Genomic DNA, 21,681 nt, shown 5'->3' on the forward strand with positions numbered 1-21,681 from the left:
GGTCTTGCACCCAGTAGACAAGTGCCATGCCCCTGATCAGCACACCCCATCCCCAGTGATGTGGTTTTCATAGGCTTTTCACACCGTTTGTTCGTTGTGCAGTTCGTGCTTTTGGACATGAGCATGTACACCCCTGGCAGTGACGACGCTTCTTAGTGTTTATCTTGGTGTCTGCCTGTACATACTGCTACTGTAGCCCGACTACCGTCCATTCAAATGTCTCTGAGACTTCCCTTTGTCATGTGTGGGAAATGAAGGTCCATTTTACAGGTTACTGAGAATACAATACCTTGATAGAGAACATAGAAAACATGACATCTGCATCTTTAGGCATAACTTCAAAATATGGTAAAGGACCAGGGTGAATGAGAGGTGTTGGAGACGCAGGAGAGAAGGAGAGTCAAAGTTTTTTGTTTTTGTTGTTGTTTGGCTCTTGTTTTTGTTTGTTTGCTTGCTTTGTTTTGTTTTCTTTTGTGGGGATGAACTGCAGGGATGAGGAGAGGATGGGGGGGGGCTGGGAGGTTAGTGGAATTCTCTGCAAGGTGGAGACTCACTGGTCACCAGTCCTGGTTACTGGGAGAGCCCCAGACCAAACAGAGACCATGCTCAAAAAACCAGAGCGGGTGGGGACTGAGGAAGACCAGCTGCAGCTGTCTTGTGGCCTCCACAGGCACAAACACATACATGTACCTGCGCACACAGAAAAAATGAAAAAAAAATGGCAGGTATTGAATAACCCATGGAAACAAGATCAATCAACTAGACAGGTGCACAGCCCAACACTTTTCAATCTGTTTGCAGAGTTAGCTTAGTAACCATGGGGGTGGTTACTTCATAAAAGTCATTAAAGCTGTAACTTTAAACCCTTCTTACAAATAAAAGTAAAGAAATTATAGTCATCAAATTTAGTTCTACAACATTTACTGAGTGTGCAATGAACAAAGATTGTCCCTGTCCTCAGACCTGTAGGGGGAGACAACTTTTGCAGAGAACCTGGGTTCAGTTCTAGCATCCACATGATGGCTCACAAGTATCTGTAATTCCAGTTCCAGGGGGCACAGCGCCCTCTTCTGGACTATATGGGCCCTGCATGCATATGGCACATAGACATACCGTGCAGTACAACATTCATGCACACAAAAATAAATCTTTGGAAAATGCCAGTGAAAAATGCTAGATGGAATTCTTGTTTATACAAAGGGCCAAGGAAGCCCTTCGGAGATTGAGAGATAGATGACGAATGCCAAGCACCCCAGCTGCATAGGGAAAGCAGTGTTTTGGCTGGTACATGGCGATTTTAGTGAAACATGAGAGGAGGATGAATTGAGCAGTGTGTGTAAAGGAGACCTGGTGTTTAGTGGACGAGGGTGGATCCAAGCATGGGTGAAATGTGTCGTGACATGGAATGGGGCAGGGTCAGGCTGTGGTCACATGCTTGCCCGGTTATTTCCCTATGAGCAACAGTCACTGAAGGATTGTAGCCGGGAGAGAAAAGATCTGTGTTTTAGAAACATCCTTCTTGGCACAGTGTGGAGCCTGAGCAAGAGGAAGGATCAGAGGTGGGAAACCCAGCCAGGGTTTGCGGATCATGATAGCCTTCTGCCGATGCAGAGAGTGAGAGCTGTCTGCTCAGTTTTAGAATCTAGGACAGTTTTATTTATAATCTGAACTTGTACTCATTCCCCCATTACATACAAAAAACATCATCAAGCTTGCCACTGAGTAAAATAGTAGGAAAAGTGAAAAATACTTATTTTAAAAAGAGCTTCTCTATGAGGATTTCTGCATTCATCAATGGGGCCTTGATAGAGTCTTACAGAACAGTCAAGTATAGGGAAAATTTTAAGTGCCTGGAACATTATTTTCATACCAGTGATTATTCAGCATAAGAATTCTTCATTCTGTCATCAAATTCCCTGAGGGGTCAGAAGCCCATTGTGCAGACAGACAGACAGACTGAGGCTGGGACTCCTTGGTTTCCTTGAGAGACGGGAGCACGTCAGTGAGGTTACTGCTTCAAGTCTTATTGCGGTTTCCCAAGCCCTCCTCCGCTCTCCGCTTTGCTCCTCTGGTCCATGGAGAAGAGAGGAGGGCGCTGGGGCCTGTTCTTGCTGTACTGAAGAACACTGTGTGTTGGATGGCCGCAGAAACAGAGCCAGGCGCTGCCTCACAGCTCGCTCGGCTTAGGGAAAGGACCTGGTAACAGACCGCTAATGACATACTGATTGTGAGGTGCATGTTCTTCAGGAGCTGTGCGTATGACATGGGCATTACTGCTGCCTGGCGTCACTCTGATGCGTGCTCACTGGGCTCTTCTGGGACGAAGAGCGTGTAGCTTTCCTCTTCCCAGCCAATGCACTTGACACCCCTACAAAATCAAACAAGCATTTGCAAAGGGTTAAGAGATACATAAGTAACCAGGGTTCCGTTGCTTCCACCCATACACGGCTTTTAATAAATTATACAAGCTCTGTGTAATAGGCATATCCTGACATTTTGAACTTCACTGACTCATTATGTATAGTGTTCTAAGATTAATAAAATAAATGAGTTTTTTTCTCTCTTCTACACCTCCAAGATACTATTCTTAAGGGTGTCTGTAAAGCTGGGTGGTGTGGCGTGTTGGGGGAAGTCCTGTGCATTTGTCCATAAAGCACTGTCTGGCCAATAGGAAATCTAGATAGGTGGGACTAGGAGTCCAGGAGGACTCTGGGAAGGAGAAACACAGGAGAATTCAAGATGTAACCGCCATGGGGTAGGAAGCCTGGAACGTCTCCGGTAAGAGAAATACTTAGATTAACAATTATGGGGTAATTACTTAAGTCAGAGCTAGCCAGTAAGAAACAAGCAAGGCCAACAGCTTCATAATTAATATAGCCTCCTGTGTGTTTATTTGGGACTGATGCGGCTCTAGAACCAGGCTGGCGGGAAAGCTTCTCTCAAGGAAATAGCTTCTCTTAACAGTGGCGCATGCCTTTAATCCCAGCACTGGATTAAACTCTGAGTTTGAGGCCAGCCTGGTCTATAGAGTGAGTTCCAGGACAGGCTACAAAGCTACAGAAAAACCCTGTCTACAAACACACACACACACACACACACACACACACACACACACACACACACACACACGTGCCCATAAAAGGACTTTCATTCCTCTGTGACCCAAGGCCAGCCCCCGCCAGCTCTCAATGACCAATGACACTGTTTCATTATTGGCAGGTGTATTCCTGATCAAATGTTCTCTAGAAAAGCATCTTCTGAGGCAAATGGCAAGAATCTGTCATCCCACATGTAGAGTCAGAAGATTCATTTAACCTTCTGATGAGATGATGCAATACCTACCATAGGCCGATGGCTGGGAGGACGAGGAGGCCAGCAGACAGAAGAAAAATGAAGCCAGGGTACCAAGCAACAGTGGCAGAATAAATACCGTTGTAAACAGAGGTTGCAGCAACTCCACTGAGTGTCTCTAAGAAAGCTATGCAAGCGAACAGCGCACCTGGGGTGTGGAGAGAGAAAAAGAAAAAGGCCAACTCAAAAAACAACAGTCAAAGGTGAACCAAGAGAATTGAAAACAGCCACAGAGCTGGTCAGTGGTGATACATGCCCTTAATCCCAGCACTGGGGAGGCAGAGTTCAAGGCTAGCCTGATCTATAGAGTGAGTCCCAAGACAGCCAGGACTACACACAGAGAAACCTTGTCATGAACACCCCCCAAAAAAGAAAAAAAGCTGCCCCCCAACAAAAGAAAAGAAGAAAAGAAAGAAGGGAGGAAGAGAGAGAGAGAGAGAGAGAGAGAGAGAGAGAGAGAGAGCGCTTTGGGGCATGGCATGTGACCCTCCAATGATCCATCTTCTCACATCTTGAGAAGAGGTGGGGGTGCAATTCCGATGGCACATTCTTGTCTAGCACGCAAGAAGCCTGGGGTCTAGCACACCAACCAGGTGTGGTGGCCCACACTTGTAATCCCAACGTTCAGAAGGTGGAGGTAGGAGAATCAGAAATTCAAGGTCATTTCCAGCTTAAGAGCCTGTCTCAAACAATAACAACAACAGCAAAACCCCAGAAGTAACCAGCCCAGTTTGCAGATGAAGGATCTGAGGCAAGGGGCTCCCTGTGGACTTGATGGGAGAGATGTTGAAAACCCCAAATAGCTGAGCGCCGATGTCTGCAGGGAAAGCCGACAGAAGTACTTCCAGCCGACTCTTTTGGAAACTGCAATGCCTCCTCCCACAGCCTCAAGTCCAGCCAGCTGTTAGACAGGAAGCCAGCCGCGGATAGGAAATACTGTGTGGACACTTACGTGTCTCCTGACTGAGCTACAGCTCTGGCAAGCTCATGCCCACATCTGTTCTGCTTGCCCTGATGTCCTCAGCGCCCAGTTGTCCTAGCGCGTGGCAGCCATTTCACATGCATTTATCAAATGAGTGAATAAAGCTTTTGCTCAGGGCTCTATGCCCAACAAACACTCCATAGCATCTACTGCCCCCGTGATTTACGGTGAAGCAAGGAGCCAGTTTGACTGGCTTTCCTACCTGCTCAGTTACAATGTTTTATTTGTGTTTCTTGCTATACCCAGGAATAGTGCTACAGTACAAAAACCAGACTACTGTGTCTGGTCCATAGGGGATCCGGCCATTCTCTAAGATAAATAGGTTGGGTTGGGCACCATCTGTCTCACACAATATGCTGTTGTGGAACAGCGTCAGCCCATTGCTCAAGTTCTCTGGGCAATCCAATGTGTTAAGTAGTTGTAGAGATAAGCTGAATTAAATACACCTGAATGAGTGTACTTTCTAGACTCAAAAAAAAAAAAATCAAGCAACTCACAACTCAAGCCTGTTTTATTGTGCCCCTATGAGTTTGAATGACGCCAAAGCAGGCCAGCAAGTCCAAGACGTGAGATTGTTAAAAACACAGGGACTTCCAGAAACATCACCTAAATGCTATTTTCTCTCCCTTCTAGTTCTTCAAGCATGTGATCTCCCACTGAACTATGCCCAAGCCTCTGAACTGTCAGAGTTGAGCTGGCAGAGAGTGAGTGGCACCCGGTGACCTCTGTACTTTGTGGCCCTTCTCCCTTGATTACTCAAAAGTGCATCGTATTTTCATAAAGTAGCCATTTAGAAACAATAAAGAATGGGAATATATTGAGCTGTGAAAAATTTGCCCCTATCTAAAGTACTTCCGAGTTCAGAGGGAGGAACAAGGTCATTAATACTTTTATATTTATTTTATGTGTATGCGCGTTTGGCCTGCTGGTTATGTATACGCACCATGTGCGTGCCTGTGCTTATGGGGGCCAGAAGAGGATGCTGGATCCCTGGCTCCGGAGTTACAGAAGGTTGTGAGTCGCCATCCAGGTGCTGTTTCTCCATGGCACCTGTTCAGTTTTCCATTCCTAAGTGCTCTCTACATAACCATCAGGACAGACCTTCGCCCTTGACTTCAGCAGGGGTTTCTTTGATGGTACACCAACAGAATAGCGATAAAAGAAAAGTGATGTACATAAGGGGTTAGAGGTGGCTCAGTGGTTAAGAGCACTGGCTGCTCTTACAGAGGACCCAAGTTCAGCTCCCAGCACCTGAGAGCCTAGGGGTTATGTGTAAATTATATAGAAATACTATCTGGCTTAAAACTGTTTTAACTATTTTCATGAATTCTTCTGTGTGTAAAGTAATAGGTTTGACTGAAATTTTCACGCATATGCCACTGTAATTTGTTCAGAATGTTGGTGTCTGTGAGGGCCTCTGGAACATTCCCTGTCATACACAAAGGGGCAGCTGCATTTAGATGTTACGAATACAGCTAACCAGTGGCTAGGGATAAGTGTGATAAGTTTCTATACTGTGGAGGCTGGATGGAATCACAGAATTTCCAGACTTTTTAAGAGTTCCCTGTAGCAACTGGACAATGGTGAGAGAGCTGTCCCCAGCCTGCAACTCACCCCATCCGACTTCCCCTGTCTGCCTCAGAAGGGATCATTCATACCTGGGTGTGCAGACACCCAGATACTGTGTACAACTCCAAGGTCAGGACAGACCTGCCCATGAAGCCACCCCCTGGAACCCCCTTTGGTGGGAAGGGGCACATAGGGGCTGGGCATGGTCCATGGGAGAGAATCATCCAGGCACTCAGCAGACTTGAACCAGAGTGGCCCAGCTAGCCAGAATGCAGCTAGGAGGGATAGGAGTATTGTAGGTTCCCAGTGGGGAGAACACTTGACTTCTTCCAGCCGAGACAAGGTCAGAGAAGACCTCTAAACCTGGGCCCCTGTGGAGGCTCATAGAAGTGGCTCTGTTCCATCTTGAGATAAAGTCAGAGAAGTCAAGCCTATTATTGTTCCTTCAAGATTGAGCCACAGGATGCTAGGCCCAAGATGTGACTATTGTGTGTCTTGCCTTGACAACAAGATATCTGGCCTAAGGTGTAGCTAATGGATGTCTTACCTAAACAACAAGATATTTTGTTTAGGGTATGGTTACTTGGTGTTTTGGGTTTTGAGGTGGTAAGTATATTTGTTTGTTCCTTGTATCATGGTAAGGAAGTCTTTTACCATTCTCCCATTTGGATTAGGGTATATACACGAACTCAGAGCAATAAACTTGGGGCTGATCCATTATTCACTGGATGGCTTCCCTACTCTATCTCTAGTTTCTTGTTTGTATCTTTCCTCAATCCACACTCCTCCTTTCAAGCATGGGACCAGATAAATCTGTTGGACAGGTCCCTAATCAGGGCCCCTCTGCCTGAGTGTAAAGCTTAGTATTTCCTTCAAAAAAGAACCCTGAAGGGGTTCCGGGAGATTCTGAAGCTGGAAGCCCTGATTGTACATCTGTTATAGTCTTTCCAATAAACTCACCTTGTTCAGTCGAGTGGACCACCTTTGACAGCATGGACCTCAGGACAGAGAATGGCATCATGGTGAAAAAGAATGGTATCCTGACTGTGAAATGAACAGACAATCAGATAATCAAATCAAAGTAAGTCAGGAAGCTCACTTCTCTAAACATCTCTTCATATGAGCAGCCTGACTTGCTCTTGCTGAAGATCCAGCTACCCACAGTTTCTTCTAGTAAATGAATGGACTACTGACTCGCCATTTGAAGCTTGCTTTATTCTAGAATTCTGGTTTTGGTCCTATAAATAGCATTCATTTGCCTATTTTCCTAATGATGTAATAATTTATTTAGCAAGTTTGACTTCTAATTATTTTTCACCCATTTAAAAAATTATTTTCATTTTTGTTACTCTGTGTGTGTGTGTGTGTGTGTATGTGTGTGTGTGTGTGTGTGTGTGTGTGTGTGTGTGTGTGTGTATGTCCATGTATGTATGCCTATGGGAGCCAGAAGAGGGCGCTGGATCCCCTGAACCTGGAGTTAGGGTGGTTGTGAGCCAGGAAACTGAACTCTGCTCCTTTGGCAGTATCTGCTCTTAACTGCTGAGTTATCTTTCCAACTCCTTTTAAATGGTTTTTGTTCTTTGGACTTTACATTCTTGGTGCTCTTATTACCTTACTGTAAGGATTCCTTTATAGGTAAACTGGCTTTGTATTGTTTTGTTGGTTCATTTTTTGGCTGGAAACTTCATGAACATAATTGCCTCTGTTCTTAATTGCCTCAAACTCACAGAGATTCCTCTGCCTCTGCCTCCCAAATGCTGGGATTGAAGGCGTGTACCACCACCTCCAGCTTTAAGTTATGCTTTTTTCTTTTTTTTTTTTTTTTTTTTTTGGTTTTTACGAGACAGGGTTTCTCTGTATTGTTTTGGAGGTTGTCGGTCCAGCCTGGCCTCGAACTCACAGAGATCTACCTGCCTCTGCCTCCCGAGTGCTAGGATTAAAGGAAGTTATGCTTCTTAATTGAATCATTTTTAGTCATATCATAAAAGAATGGCATTTGCTTTTGCAAATAGTTTATTTACAGTATTTGCATACCTTGACTAAATGTGGTCTCTTGAAAAATCCCAGCAGAGGCAGGCGGATCTCTGTGAGTTCGAGGCCAGCCTGGTCTACAAAGTGAGTTCCAGGACAGCCTCCAAAGCCACAGAGAAACCCTGTCTCCAAAAACCAAAAAAAAAAAAAAAAAAAAAAAAAAAAAGAAAAGAAAAGAAAAAGGGATGTGGCTTCTACTGTCTAAAAGGCACAATGCAAAGTGCTTTCTAGTTCTCTAAGACTTGTTATAAAACCCTCGGAATGAAGCTTTTCTGTGCCCATCACACAAGGAGAGAATAAAGGATTCCAAGGAATGCACCCAGTGATATAGGAGGAAGTTGAGCCTAATTCTGATTCTCCAGACCGTTTCTCCACAAGTGGCAAAGACCTCCATGGTAGAAACAGCAGGCTTGGACCAAGATTCTACATTACAGTTCCATTATCTGTTCCAACGCAGCATTCTAAGGAACACTCATTTCAGTAAAAGCCACACTCAAGAACTGAATCACACCGAGAATGTCCCTCAACGTTTTTGGCAAATCCGCAGATTTGGAAAACCGTGATGATTCCATGTATGCATCATATTTTGGTAAGTCTGCCACTATAGTTATTGACTTCTGGAAAGCTAGCCATCTAAATGGACGCAGAGCGGGTTCACGGAGAGCTTTGTATTCAGCGTGATCCCCTTCTCCCACTTTATAGAGAAATTAAACACATTTGTAACTCACCTAAAAGCATCATCAGGGTGGTCCTGGTGAAAGCAACCAGTATCATTCCCACCATGGTGGTCAGAATACCAATGAAGACGATGTGAATGTCCTCCAAGCAATAGGAAAACAGCCATATGCCTAGGAAACTACTCAAGAAGGAGACGCTGCCCAAAGCTGTCCCATAGCCTATATAAACCTCATTCCAGCAGAGTGGAGAGGCCAGCTCATAAAGTGTGAAAATTGGAGAGATGCCGATTACCACAAAAAAATACATGACTATGGTAAAAATCAGCAGACAGAGCAAAGACCGCCGCTTACCGGAGCCATTTTTAAAAAGCATGTACGTCCGGTAAAACAGGTCCTTGAGGCTTTCACTACAGGACATAGTGACAACCTGAGATGAAGACTCCTTTATGGGATCCTTGAGGAAAAATGAAATGTAGGTCAGGTTGACTGTAAGAACTACGGCAATGATGAAATAGGACCACACAAAGCCCAGTTCTCGAATAAAATAGCCAGATGACAGGCCCGTTAGCCCAGTAACGACTCCGAGCATAAAATCCAGGATGGCTATTCGAATGACTTTCTGCTTGTAGTCTTTACACTGATCCACAATGTAGGCAAAGCAAGCGCCCCAAAACGTGGTGTAATTCCCAAAGAGGGCACCAAGGAAGGTGGATGCGATCAGAAACTGGAGAGGAAGGCCAAAGTTGGACAGCACACACAGCCAGACGTTGGTTCCTAGAGAGCCAAGAGACGACAGGACCATGGGGAGTTTCCGTCCATGGTTGTCACTGCTTGATAAAAGCATGAAGGTGGACAGCAGGCCAGGAATTAACCCACTCATTTCCACCTGCAGGTTGAAGAGAGATGCCTTTTTCTGAACCTCCTGCAAGGACAAAGAAGATGAAGTGTTTACAGATATGATGACCATAAAAAAGATTGTAGTGTACACTTTCTTGATATTGCGGCTGATGGTGAGTGGGAGGCCTTGGGTATGTGGGGGGACAGTACCAATTAAGTTTTCATACAGTTCCTACAGCATATGTCAGGCTATATACCCACACTTAGTCATGATACCTGCACACCTCTCATGGTAGAGACTCATGGCTATAAGAAGAAAAACGCATGCACTAGTGTGTCTGTTTATTCAAAGGACATGTGCACATCACAGACTCTGGGGCTAGCAAGGGAATGGTATTTTTCCCCCACCCCATGAATCATTTGCACTGAGAGGTCATTGTGACTCCTGTTCTACAGCCTGGGTGACGAGCCTTGCTGCGATGGGTTTTCCTGCAGAGGCTACAGGAGGGAAGCAAACAGTTCATATGCACTTGCTTGGTCGACTCTAGCCAAGCAGAGTTCTGCTCCCCTTTTAATCTCTGTGTCCACAGACAGACTAGTGAGAATGGATTCCTTCATTTACTAAAGAAGCAATGGGATAGATCCCGGGGGAGAGAGTCTTGTATTGCTCAAGATAGTTGCAGTCTGTGCAACGATGACACACAAGAGGGCATGTGTACACAAGAGCACACACTTGGGGAGCTGTGACAGTCATGGCAACCATTAGGTGAGAAGAACTTGGGGCTATTTAGAGAGGTCTGTGAGCCTGGAGATATGGTTCAGTGGCTAGGAGCACTGGTTGCTCTTGCAGGGGACCCAGGTTTGGGTCCCATCACCCATGTGGTGACTCATAACTGTCAGTTACTCCAGTTCTAGGGGATCTAACATCTTCTGGCCTCCAGAGGCACCAGGCATGCACGTGGTGCACATACATACAAGTTTGCAAAACAGCCATACACATAAACATAATTTAAAAGTTCTTTATAGACACACTGTGTTTGCCATGGTTCACTATTGTCCAATTCTTGCACAGGGCCTGTGGCATTTTTTTCAATGGTACACAACATGTGTTAAGAGCAAAAGACCCATGTTGTCAGACAGCGCATGCCTTTAGTTCCCACACTTGGGAGGCAGAGGCAGGCGGGGTTCTTGAGTCTACAGAGCAAGTTTCAGGACAGCCTAGGCTTCACCTTTGTCTTCTTACACTCATTGTCACTATCTCTGAGAACAGTACTGGGCACATGGAAGGCTCTTGGTGGGTACCAAATAAACACATGGCTGAAGAAGATAAAGCCTCTGCCACTTGCTGGCCACAGAAGATATTATCAAATTATTGCGTCTGTGACTGCTTCTTCTGACAGGAGGGAATAGAGCCTTACTTTGCAGGCTACTAGGAGGGTTACATTTGAGAGACATATGAGCTGCCTGGCACCAGCCCCGGGCTGCATTCAGTGATCAGCCCTGCCTGTTCATGCGCACATCTTTGCGTACTTAGAGAAGCCATCAGGTAAATATTTCCTGAGTAAATAAATACAAAGTCACCTTTTAACCATCTTCCCAAACAGGCTTTCCCAATGGGGTTCCTGCTTTATACTGGTCCACCCAAGTCTCTCTCCTGCCTGCTTCTACTTCCACCTCTGCAGTCTATGGTAAAACAGATTTTCTTTCTTTTTCTTTTTTTGTTTTTTCAAGACAGGGTTTCTCTATGGCTCTGGAGCCTGTCCTGGAACTCACTCTGTAGACCAGGCTGGCCTTGAACTCACAGAGATCCACTTGCCTCTGCCTCCCAAGTGCTGGGATTAAATAAGATTTTTAACAAGACAAACTCAAAGCACAGTTCCATCTGGAGTCATAATAGGGACATAAGACGTGAGCTGTGAGGCTGGAGAGATGGCTCAGTGGTTGAAACTCTGGCTGCTCTTTCAGAGGACCCAGATTAGGTTCCCAGCACCCACACGGTGACTCACAACCATCTGTAACTCCAGTCTCAGGGGATCTGATGCCCTCTTCCAGTTCCTGAGGGCACTGCACATATGTGGTACACAGACATACATGCAGGCAAAACAGTCATACATTTAAAAGAAAGACAGCAGGGCATTGGTGGTGCACGCCTTTAATTCCAGCACTCACAAAGCAGAGGCAGGCGGATCTCTGTGAGTTCGAGGCCAGCCTGGTCTACAGAGCTAGTTCCAGGCCAACCTCCAAAGCCACAGAGAAACCCTGTCTCAAAAACCTAAATAAATACATTAATTAAATAAATACAACTTTTTTAAAAACTCGTGTTACCAGTTTACTTCTTGAGAGGTAATCATGTAACAAGGAAATGGTATAGTTAGTGGCTAGAAAATTCCTTCTTCCTCAAAAGTCAACAAGCATGGTTAGAACCCTACTTCTTTACTTCTTAGCCAAAAGTACCGCCACCGTGTAAGGGTCCCCATGGAGATTAAGCCCATTGCCTGTGACAAGGCTCTAAGAACTTGGACCTTTGAAAAAGTAGATAAAAATAAAGTTTTGTTTTGAGACATGGTCTCGCTAGGTAGTCCAGGCTGGCCACTAACTGTAATCCTCCAGTCTTGGCAATATTACCTGTGGTGTGTGTGTGTGTGTGTGTGTGTGTGTGTGTGTGTGTGTGTGTGTGTGGTTTGAAAGAAATGGCCCCCATAGACTCACAGGGAGTTGCATTATTTTCCAATAATGTATGGCCTTGTTGGAGAAGTGTGTTACTGGGGGGGGCAGGCTTTGAGGTTTCAAAAGCCCAAGCCAGGCCTAGTGGTTCACTGTCTTGTCCTGATGACTGTTGATCCAGATGTAGAACTCTCAGCAACCTCTCCAGCACCATGTCAGCCTGCATGAGCCATGCTTCCCGCCATGATGATAATGGACTGAACTCTGAACTGTAAGCCACCTCCAGTTAAGTGTGTTCCTTCATAAGAGTTGCTGTGAGCCGGGTATTGGTGGTGCATGCCTTTAATCCTAGCACTCGGGAGGCAGAGGCTGGCGGATCTCTGTGAGCTCAAGGCCAGCCTGGTCTACAGAACGAGTGCCAGGACAACCTCCAAAACAATACAGAGAACCCTGTCTCGAAAAAAAAAAAACAAAAAAACAACAACAACAACAAAAAAAGAGTTGCTGTGATCATGGTGTTTCTTCACAGCAATAAAAGCCCAAGACATTGTAACATGAATTGCTGATCACGCTCTTTTGGGTGTCCTTACAGGTACGTAGATCTCTCCCTACAACGTGTGTGTGTGTGTGTGTGTGTGCACGCGCGCGCGCGCGTGTTAATAAAAAACATTGGAAAATAAGACTTCCATTAAAATATAAACTTTCAAATATGAAACATAGGTGAGAGAGTGTAGTTTATTCTTCAATTAATTTTTAATTTGTTGGGACAAGGTATCCTTATGTAGCCTGAATGGTCTTGAACTTGTAACCCTTCTGCTTCTCTCTCCCAAGTGCTGGGATTACAGACATTCACTACAATAAGCACTCTCTCATTACTATATCCTCAACCCTTGAATTTTTGAGACAAGATGTCTCACTATGTTTCCTAGGTTGGCTTTGAACTCATGCTCTTCCTGCCTCTGGCCCCTAGATGTTAGAATTACAGGCCATGTATTACCATTCTGCTTAGTTAAGCCTCTTCTTCTCTCCACACCCTGAAATGTAAACTAGTATCTTACTTGCTAGCACACAGGGTGTACCTGTTATTGGGATGTGTCACAATCTGTTTCAGTGGTCAGTTTGACACAAACTAGGGTCAGCTTGGAGGAGGGAACCTTAACTGAGTGACTGTCTCCATCAGATTGGCCTGTGACCAGGTCTGTGGGGCATTTTTCCTGATTGTTAGTTGGAGTAGGGCCCAGCCCACTGTGGGTGGTACTGTGCCTGGGCAGCCAGTCTTGGTTGTGTAAGGAAAGGTGTGTGCCTCCAGCTTCCTGCCTTGGCATCTCTCCATGATGGTCTCTGACCTATAAGCCAGATAAGACCTCTCCTCTTCCAAGTTGCTTTTTGGTCAGTGGTTTTTCTGTTTGTTTGTTTATTTGTTTGCTTTGTTGGTTGGTTTTGTTTTTTTTGAGATACGGTTTCTCTGTGTAGCCCTGACTGTTCTGAAACTCTGCAGACCAAGTTGGCCTTGAACTCACTGAGATCCAGCTGTCTCTGCCTGCCTAGTGCTGGGATTAAAAGAGTGTGCCACCACCACCTGGCGTTGGTCAGTGTTTTGTCACAGCATCAGAGACACAGACTTGGACAAGAAGGCCCACTAAATATGGCTGTCATGATGCACAATGTCCTTTTACATAAAATGGACAGTTGGGGCCAGGCGGTAAGAAAGAAAATTTGTTTTTCTAGTTCTCTCCAGGGCTAGCTCCTTATTTTTAGAGTGACCAAGACACACAGCCCTAGCTCCCCCTCATTTGGAAATTGAGGGGCCAGGCTCACACAACAGAGTGGGCTACTAGAGCTGGAAACACCGAGCAGGGGACAAGGCTCTCAGACTCAGAGGGAAGAGGCTGTTCTCTGAGAAGCCGTACAAGGGCAGCATCCAGAAACGGCCAGAAGGAAGGAATCCAGGCAAAAGTGATGCTGTCAGCCCCCCTTCTTGTCTGGTCCTGTCCCAGCTATGGGCAGCAGGGTAGGGCTAGGTGTGGGCGGTTCCACTTCCCTACTCCTAGGGAAAGCACCTAAGATCTTGGGGCACCAACTTTGGGGGACAAACCTGGAATAAGGACGGTCTCCTGAATATTGGTCCAGTTGAAAACAAAACAAAAAAAGGAAAAGAATCAAACAGAAAGTTTGGCTAAAATCTAAATGAGATCACATTGCTATAGGCAGTGTGTATGGGGGTGGGGGTGGGGGGGGTAAGGTGTAGGTCAGAAACCAGGTCTGGAGGGGCTAACACTGTCCTTTTTCCCCTAGGCTCCTCCCACTACCACAAGGGGCTTGCTCCTATCACCTGGGGAGGGGTGAAGGAAATCCCTGACTCACATACAGAAATGGTGAGTCCCTGGGACCTTCTCACTCCAACTTAGACATCATAGTCATGTGATCTTATACTCAATTTCTTCCATCCATCTATATATCCTGCCTTCCCCTTTATCATTGCTGCTGTTGTTGTTACTTTGAAACAAGGTAGCCCAGGCTGGCCTTGAACTCACAACCCTCCTTCCCCAGCCTGAGGCCTGAGCAGACTCTGTGGAGGGCCGTAAACCATTCTGTGAGGCCCATGTCCTTCTCTTTGTGACTGTGCAGGCCCTATGGCTGGTCAGAAATGCTCTCTTCCAAGAAAATTCTCCCACAGCATGAGGAAGTAAGGACAGGCCTGGTCAAGCAGCTGGACCTGGTCCCATCCAGCTTCTACCTGATACCTTGGAGCAGCTGGGTCTCTTTCAGGCCTTCCTTGGGACCTTCTGCCATGTTCCTACTTCAGACTCATTTGCCTGCACAGAGAGACCCTCAGACCAGGGAAGGCAGCCCAGGACCAGGGCAGTTCGGTCCCCTCGACCTCCTCTCATCTGTGACTGTGAAAGCAGTTCCTTTGTGTTTCCACAAAATTTCCCTAACAAGAGCAGTTCTGAGCTGGCTAATGTGGCACTGTAGGAAAATATCTGATGTCATCCCCTCCACGCTGGACTTGGGCATTGCAGACTTTTGATCAAGACTGCCTCAGGCAGAAACAGAATGATGGATGGCATAGCTCCTGTCAGAAACATGCAGAACAGAGGGAAGCCCCATAATGCATTTTCAGGTTCTGTGAGCCAAAGTGAGCATCCCCAGTCCAGAAGTGGGCACATGACTCAGCACTTATCTCCTGTCACTACCTCCTGACCTCAGCAAACGCTGCCCCACCCCATGGGTGACAAAGGCCCTGGTCCAGTTTTTCAGACATTTGTTTTTGTTTCAAGAGACCAAAGAGTGATGGGGTTGTAGTGAGATTTTTCCTACGGAGAAGAGTTGGTCCCACACAGGGAGGGATTTTACAAAAAGTGTAATTAAAGGTGCTAGGAGGAACCATGAACTGAAATGGGAACTGAGAGAAGACCGCTTGATTTTTGTGTGTGTGTGTGGGGGGGCGGGGTGGTAGGGTAGGAGGTTGTCACACCCTGGAGAGCCTCAGGTTTGGAACCTGTTTCCATTCCCTTGTTGACTACAGGTTGGCAGGCTTTTCATTTCTTACCTCCCGGAATGCAAAGATCGGGTCGCTTTTGTTTTGGTGACATTCAGAGACATTGCCACCGGAATCAAAGGTGTAGTTACCGTTTTCTTCCCAGATCCTCCGGTACACATACTGCGCTGTTAGCGGGACGGTCAGGGTCATAGCAAAAGCGTTTAGGAGAATGGCGGGCTCGATGAATGAAATCTTCATATTGCTCAGGTGGGCAGATGGAGTCTGTTTGTTAGAGGGAGGAGGGGGAACAGAGGAAAGAACTCATCAGTCGATTCCTTATCCCAGAGGCTAAATTGTCAAAGATGGGGAAATTGGAACAATGTGTCACAAACATGAGTAAGCAAAGAGAGAGTTCCAGATTTCTGAAAGAGTGCCCTTGCCGGGAGAGGGTCCCCGATTCCTCTCCAAGGAGCGGACTAATGTCTCTCAGCACTAAGTTCTCCCCGGCTCTGCTTAGTCAATGCTCACAGTGCTGAGCCGAGCTGCACTGGCTGGTTCCCACAAGGTAAACAATGAAGTTCTTGGGCGACCCAGAGGTTACGCAACTGTTATTATTCGCCTGCGGGTTAAGGGCCTTGTAAAAAGAAGCTCCCAATCGGAAGAGGAGTTTCTGTTTTCGCTTTTTAAACTCACCCCTCGGTTACAGAATTCCTGCCTAGCTAGGCGCAGGCAGGACCGTTTCCAGGACTGTGTTCTCAGTCACCCGCGGGGGGTGCAGCGTCCCCTGGCTTTCCAGCTCGGCTCCCTATCCGGGGACAGCGGAGGAAGGGACAGCGAGGTGGAGTTGGACGGCAACGGGGGACGTCCTTGGGACGGGACACTGGAGCCCTGTTTGAAGGCAAAGCGAGATAAGCGCACCTCCCGGTCGCTAGTGGCCCCGGACTCAGTCCTGGCTGCTCCCCACGCTGCCGCAGTCTCCTTCTTCGGGCCCTGGTTGTGACTCGAGCGCCAAGCATCATCACCCGAGCGGAGAGATAGCAATCTTCGGCCGGAGCTGTCACCCTTCCCTTGCTCGTTTGCGATTGGGTCCTGCGACCCGCAACCCCGCAAGGATTGGTCTAGAGTAGTGTCACTCTCTTGCGCCCGCCTCCGGAGGCCCGGCCAACTCTTCCCCCAACAACTGCGGGGCAGGTTGGGTGGCCACGCAGGTTCGCGCCGGTTCTGCCAAGTGTTTCTGGGTAAGACCTGGGTTTCACTGAAGCGCCGCTGAGCCGTATGCGGATCGCCTCGGCAGTTGGATCGAGAGTTCGAGAACAGCCGGGACAATACACATAAATATATATAGTATATAAAATATATAATATATTAAAATAAAGCAACAAAACATGGTTGCAAACGTCACACGCTAGGGTTGCTAGGGCAGCAATAGCATACGGGTGGACCCAGCGAGTGTCTGCCAAAGCAGTGCAAGAGAGTGACAAGACAAGACATAGGAAGGACACAGGAAAGAGTTCCTAGTGGGGAGGTTTTGGCCTTGGGAAATTTTAAACAAATATTTATTGCATTTTTATGTAAATATTTATTTTGTTTTATGTGTATGTGCACCCTGTGTACTAGATCCCCCGGAACTGTGAGCTGCCGTGTGGGTGCTGGGGGCTGAACCCAGGTCCTGTGGAAGAGCAGCCGGTGCTCTTAATTAGTGAGCCATCTCTGCAGTCACCCCTCCCCCACTGGAGGGGATTTAAAAATCTCTCCGAATGCCCATTCTTCCTCCATCAAGAGGTTATATAGTAAGTCTCACAAAACACACACAGCAACCCAGGAGACAGTGGGAAAGTAGCCAATGGCCTTCAATACACACAAGCTGGAACACTCCTGGAGCCGATAGGGTATTATTTCCTGAGGAAGAGAAGCAAAGACAACCAGAAGTTCCGTGGTTTGGGGACCTGTGGGGGTAGGGGGGAGGATGACCTTTGGTTGTGTCAGGAAGTGGGGACAACCCTGTGATTGAGGGAGGTGATCTTATCTAGAAGTCTAGGTCAGGCGTGAGCCAAAGCCATAACCGATGAAGGATTAGCAGTCAGGAACATGGGTTATTTTATAGTCTAGGCAGGACACGCGTCCAGGGCGTTGAACCTGGGTCCTCTGTAACACCAGAACAATGCTCCTAACTGCTGAGCCGTCTCGTCTCTCCAGCTCCAGACGTGATGGATTAAGTGGTAGATCTGGGACACCTTCAGGGTGGGAAGGGCCACTGAAAAGAGCTGACTCAGTAGCAAAGTTTGTGCTGGGCCGGAGAGGTGGCAATCTGCCGGCCCCAGGAAAACACGTCAAGGAAGTGACTAGTGACTTTTGTCAGTTTCACAGCACCGTTAGGTCTTCACATGCCTAAACTAGCTTCTATTTGCTGCTAGACTACTTTCTACATAGTTTGGTTGATTTATAACCTCTGGTTAACCGTCTTAACTCCAAGGAATGGCATGTGCAATTCAGAAGCTTGTCTTTTCAGGTAGAAATCAAAGAGGCCAAGACCTACTACCCTAGGACAGCAACCATCTCTCAAGCAGCATGTCCTCCTTGATCGACATCACGCCCACCGTTTTCACTCAAGGACTTGGAGCCATCATCTGAAAGCTGCTGTCGCCAAGGGGCGGAGGGGAGGGGACCTGATGGAGCTGGTACCAGTTCTAAAAGGTTTCCCCAGAGCGGATAGAAGCCGCAACTCACATGCCATTGGGCTAGAACAGGTCACAGGTCTTGTTCAAATTGCGGCGCTATGGAACACGAACCAAGAAGATTCATTAACCATGGAGTTTATTAAAGGGGAGGGAGAGAGCAAGGGGGCAGAGAGGGGGGGGGAGAGCCAGGGGGCAGAGAGAGAGAGAGAGAAACAGCGAAAGCAAGCAGAAGTGGGCGGGGTCTGTCTTTTAAAGGGGTCCTTTGCACCAGGGCAGTGGTGGCACATGCCTTTAATCCCAGCACTAGGGAGGCGGATCTCTGTGAGTTCGAGGCCAGGCTGGACCGACAGCCTCCAAAACAATACAGAGAAACCCTGTCTCGTTAAAAAAAGAAAAAAGAAAAAAAAGAGAAAAAGACACACATCTTAAGGTGACAAACTACCATCCACTCTCTGTGACGTTCTGCTATGCCCCATTTTTCTCCATGAAGAAGAAAGCTAGGCCTTCAGGTGGCCCTGGAGAGTACAGTGACCATGGTTACAGAGGCACTCCCCTTTTCTTCCAAATTCTATTCAGTACTTGAGTTCACATTTTTAAGGAGCCTTCATGGACTGTTGATTGTTCTCTGCTGCTGTCCTGGGCACACTGGTGAACCCGAAGTCAGAATGCCACAGTTAAACAGCACAGGACTTTTCCTTTATTTGGTAAGAGAAGATGAGAGCAGTTGAAAGGGGAAGCTGCAAGGTCACCAGAGAGTCTTCAGCCCCACGCTGTGGCTATTCCACTCAGTCTGGGGCTTCCTTCCTCCGGAGTCAGAAGGGGAAAATAAGGGCTGGGTATCCAAGAAGCAATACTGCCTGCTTATCAGGTCCCTGGTAGTGTTTTCTAAAATGTGAATCAAGCTACGTGTGGTCAGCCAGGAGGATCACTAGTTCAAGGCCAGCCTGCGCTTCAGCTTTGTCTCAAAACAATTTAAAAACAAACAAATAAATGCATGCATGAACACGTAAAGTGGATCAACAGGTGTAATCGTCTGGGCAGGAACTTAAGGGTAATTTTGAAATTCTACCTTTTTAATTCACTGACTGTAGGAATTTTAATGTAAGTGAGTGTATTAATAATCGTCAACAAGTAGTGTCATTTGATGTCAGTGTACATATTTGTATTTCTCCTTCCCATCATATTGAGTCTTTCCATGACTATTTTAATATGTCAGACTCATGAGAAGAGACATGGACTAAAGGGTTGACAAGGTGGCTCAGTGGATGAAGGATCTTGCCGTCAAGCCTAATGATCTGAGTTCAAACCCTGGAACCTAAATGGTGGAAGGAGAGAATTGACTCCTATAACTTGTCCTCTAAACTACATGCAGGTGCTGTGGCATGCCTGCACCCCAACCTACCAACCCAAAAGAAAGAAATTACATGCAAATGAATGATTTAATAGCAACAAAAAGTGTCCTGAATATACAAATGCTATGTCTATGTTAAGAATTGAAGGGACGGTGTCATGCCATGATGTTCGGGAGAAGTTCTCAATGTAGGGGGTGTGGAGTCCTCCTCTGATGCATGAATGGCCACACTAAGGTCAGAAGAGCCCGTGCTGTGTGAGCATTGGTCCTCAGCCTGCGGGTCACCTAAGACCATCCTGCGTGTCAGATATTCACATTATGATTCATAAGAGTAATAAAGTTACAGTTACAAAGTAGCAATAAAAATAGTGTTATGGTTGAGAGTCACCACAACGTGAGGAGCTGTGTTGCGGCGCTGGGAAGGTTGAGAAGCACTGTTGTAAAGGGGAACAGCAAACAAGCCGTGGAGACTCCTAGCTTTTGTTCTCAAAAAGAATGTGGCTTTTCATTTCTGACTAAATTGACTAAGGTGTGATGAGGACGCCTCAGTTACACCGAGCCTTACATAGACACAGAGCTGATGAGAGTGTGATGGGCTTCTCTCCTGCGCGCAGACTGGAGACAGGACATGTAAGAAGATCATATGACTCCGTCAATGATTTGCCTAAGGAGACATGAGTTATCTAGTTTAGTTAAGAAATTTGTAACTTCTCTGCTTTGACCTCTATTGCCTAGGAACTGATAAACAGATTCTGTTTAGACTCCAGGACCAGACCCCACCTTCTTGCTGCTCTGGGGGTGCCCTTTCCACTTTCTTCTGAGAGCTTGCTTCTTACACTAAGCGGTTTCACCCCACTCCCACAGTGTTGCCTGTGACTCGGATATCTGGAACATGCTGACCACACCCCACTCCTCAAAACTGCCCTCTTCTCCTTTTTAATCACCACGTGCAGGGTGAAAAGTTTGTATTTTGTACATAGTTTCATCTGTGCCTGTTTTCTGTGTGTGGATGCCTTGGCTTTGGGGCATTTATGTGCAATGGCTCTTCTTTGGCTTGACTAAGGTGGACAGTTTCTCTCTGTCCACTGGAATGTGACATTTGATGGCTGATGGAGAAGAGGCAGCCAGCTACATAAAGGACCAGGGCACTCCCTGGGCAATCAGAAATCATGACTTCCCACCAATAAGGATATTAGTTATTGCTTCTACAGGACTTGCATGGCCCTACAGAAGCTTCCTGTCAGAAGTTCAGTCACCACCCTGAAGTGGAAATGCAGGCATTGGTGGCGCAGGTGGTAGGCTGGGCCAGCCTAGTATGGGGGAGGGGGACTGCAGAGGAGTGTCCGGGAGGAGCACACACACACACACACACACACACACACACACACACACACACACGTCAGGAGCACCTTGTGGCCCCAACTGAAAGAGAAACGAGACTAGATTAGCATCTAGGAACCAGAGGTGTCCTACTTTGAGAGTGTTGATTCTTGAGAACCGCATGCCTAAGAGATGGATGTCCTGTTCTCTGTTCCCACTTCCCCAGAGCTGAGGGAGGCTAGAAGCTGAGATCAGCAGCCTGACTTCTCAGTAAGCAGGACTGTGTCTTTGGACCTAGTAAGTCCCACCCTCCTGGGCGGGGGTAGAGAAGTGGGGGGGTGTTTCTACCTCTCAAGGATGGGAGCCCTCAGAGAATGACTGAGACAGGAGAGAAGTTCTGATTGGTTTATGTGTACAGTGAATTCCCTGTGATCTACTGCCACCACAGCAGGGTAAACAGACAGGAGGCCCCCAGAAGAGGCTCTGCCTCATGGTGGGTTTTCCACAGTGTTTGGGTCTGAATCTAAGTCTTTCTCATCAGTTACATGTAGCACTGTTTGGGGTACTTACAGAGAACAGCGTGTCCACTGTTCCAAGAAAGTATTTTGTCCCTGAAGGCCGTGGATCTCTGTGAGTTCGAGACAAGTCTGGTCTACAAGAGCTAGTTCCAGGACAGCCTCCAAAGCCACAGAGAAACCCTGCCTTGAAAAAACAAAACCAAAAAAAAAAAAAAGAGG

General features: G+C 46.8%; 1 protein-coding gene across 3 annotated transcripts; it reads right to left on the bottom strand.

Moving 5' to 3' along the window:
* Positions 1-1,633: 1,633 nt before the first annotated feature.
* On the bottom strand, positions 1,634-16,671 carry Slc46a3 (solute carrier family 46 member 3). 3 transcript variants are annotated; one of them, XM_040751384.1, is made up of 6 exons: positions 16,514-16,671; positions 15,665-15,877; positions 8,662-9,532; positions 6,863-6,946; positions 3,343-3,499; positions 1,634-2,368 (listed from the first exon to the last, which is right to left on the bottom strand). In XM_040751384.1, exons 2-6 carry the CDS (start codon positions 15,851-15,853, stop codon positions 2,287-2,289), a joined length of 1,383 nt encoding a protein of 460 aa, XP_040607318.1. In that variant the 5' UTR covers positions 15,854-15,877; positions 16,514-16,671; the 3' UTR covers positions 1,634-2,286. The 3 variants fall into 3 exon arrangements, with proteins under 3 accessions (XP_040607318.1, XP_040607320.1, XP_040607321.1); XM_040751386.1 differs by lacking the exon at positions 16,514-16,671 and adding an exon at positions 16,289-16,507; XM_040751387.1 differs by lacking the exon at positions 16,514-16,671 and having other exon boundaries at positions 15,745-15,879.
* Between the last annotated feature and the right edge of the window lie 5,010 nt (positions 16,672-21,681).

This window comes from Mesocricetus auratus, unplaced genomic scaffold (assembly GCF_017639785.1).
Source record: "Mesocricetus auratus isolate SY011 unplaced genomic scaffold, BCM_Maur_2.0 Super-Scaffold_100008, whole genome shotgun sequence".
In the NCBI taxonomy this organism is placed as follows: Eukaryota; Metazoa; Chordata; class Mammalia; order Rodentia; family Cricetidae; genus Mesocricetus; species Mesocricetus auratus.

What these genes read in the sequence shown, in the direction of transcription:
- Slc46a3 (XM_040751384.1), bottom strand. Translation starts at nt 15,853, where the DNA reads ATGAAGATTTCATTCATCGAGCCCGCCATTCTCCTAAACGCTTTTGCT. An exon ending in CACCCTGATGATGCTTTTAG is followed by an intron (nt 6,947 to 8,661) that starts GTGAGTTACAAA and finishes TTCATTTCACAG; the next exon opens with TCAGGATACCATTCTTTTTC. An exon ending in CTCCCAGCCATCGGCCTATG is followed by an intron (nt 2,369 to 3,342) that starts GTAGGTATTGCA and finishes TTGATTTTGTAG; the next exon opens with GGGTGTCAAGTGCATTGGCT.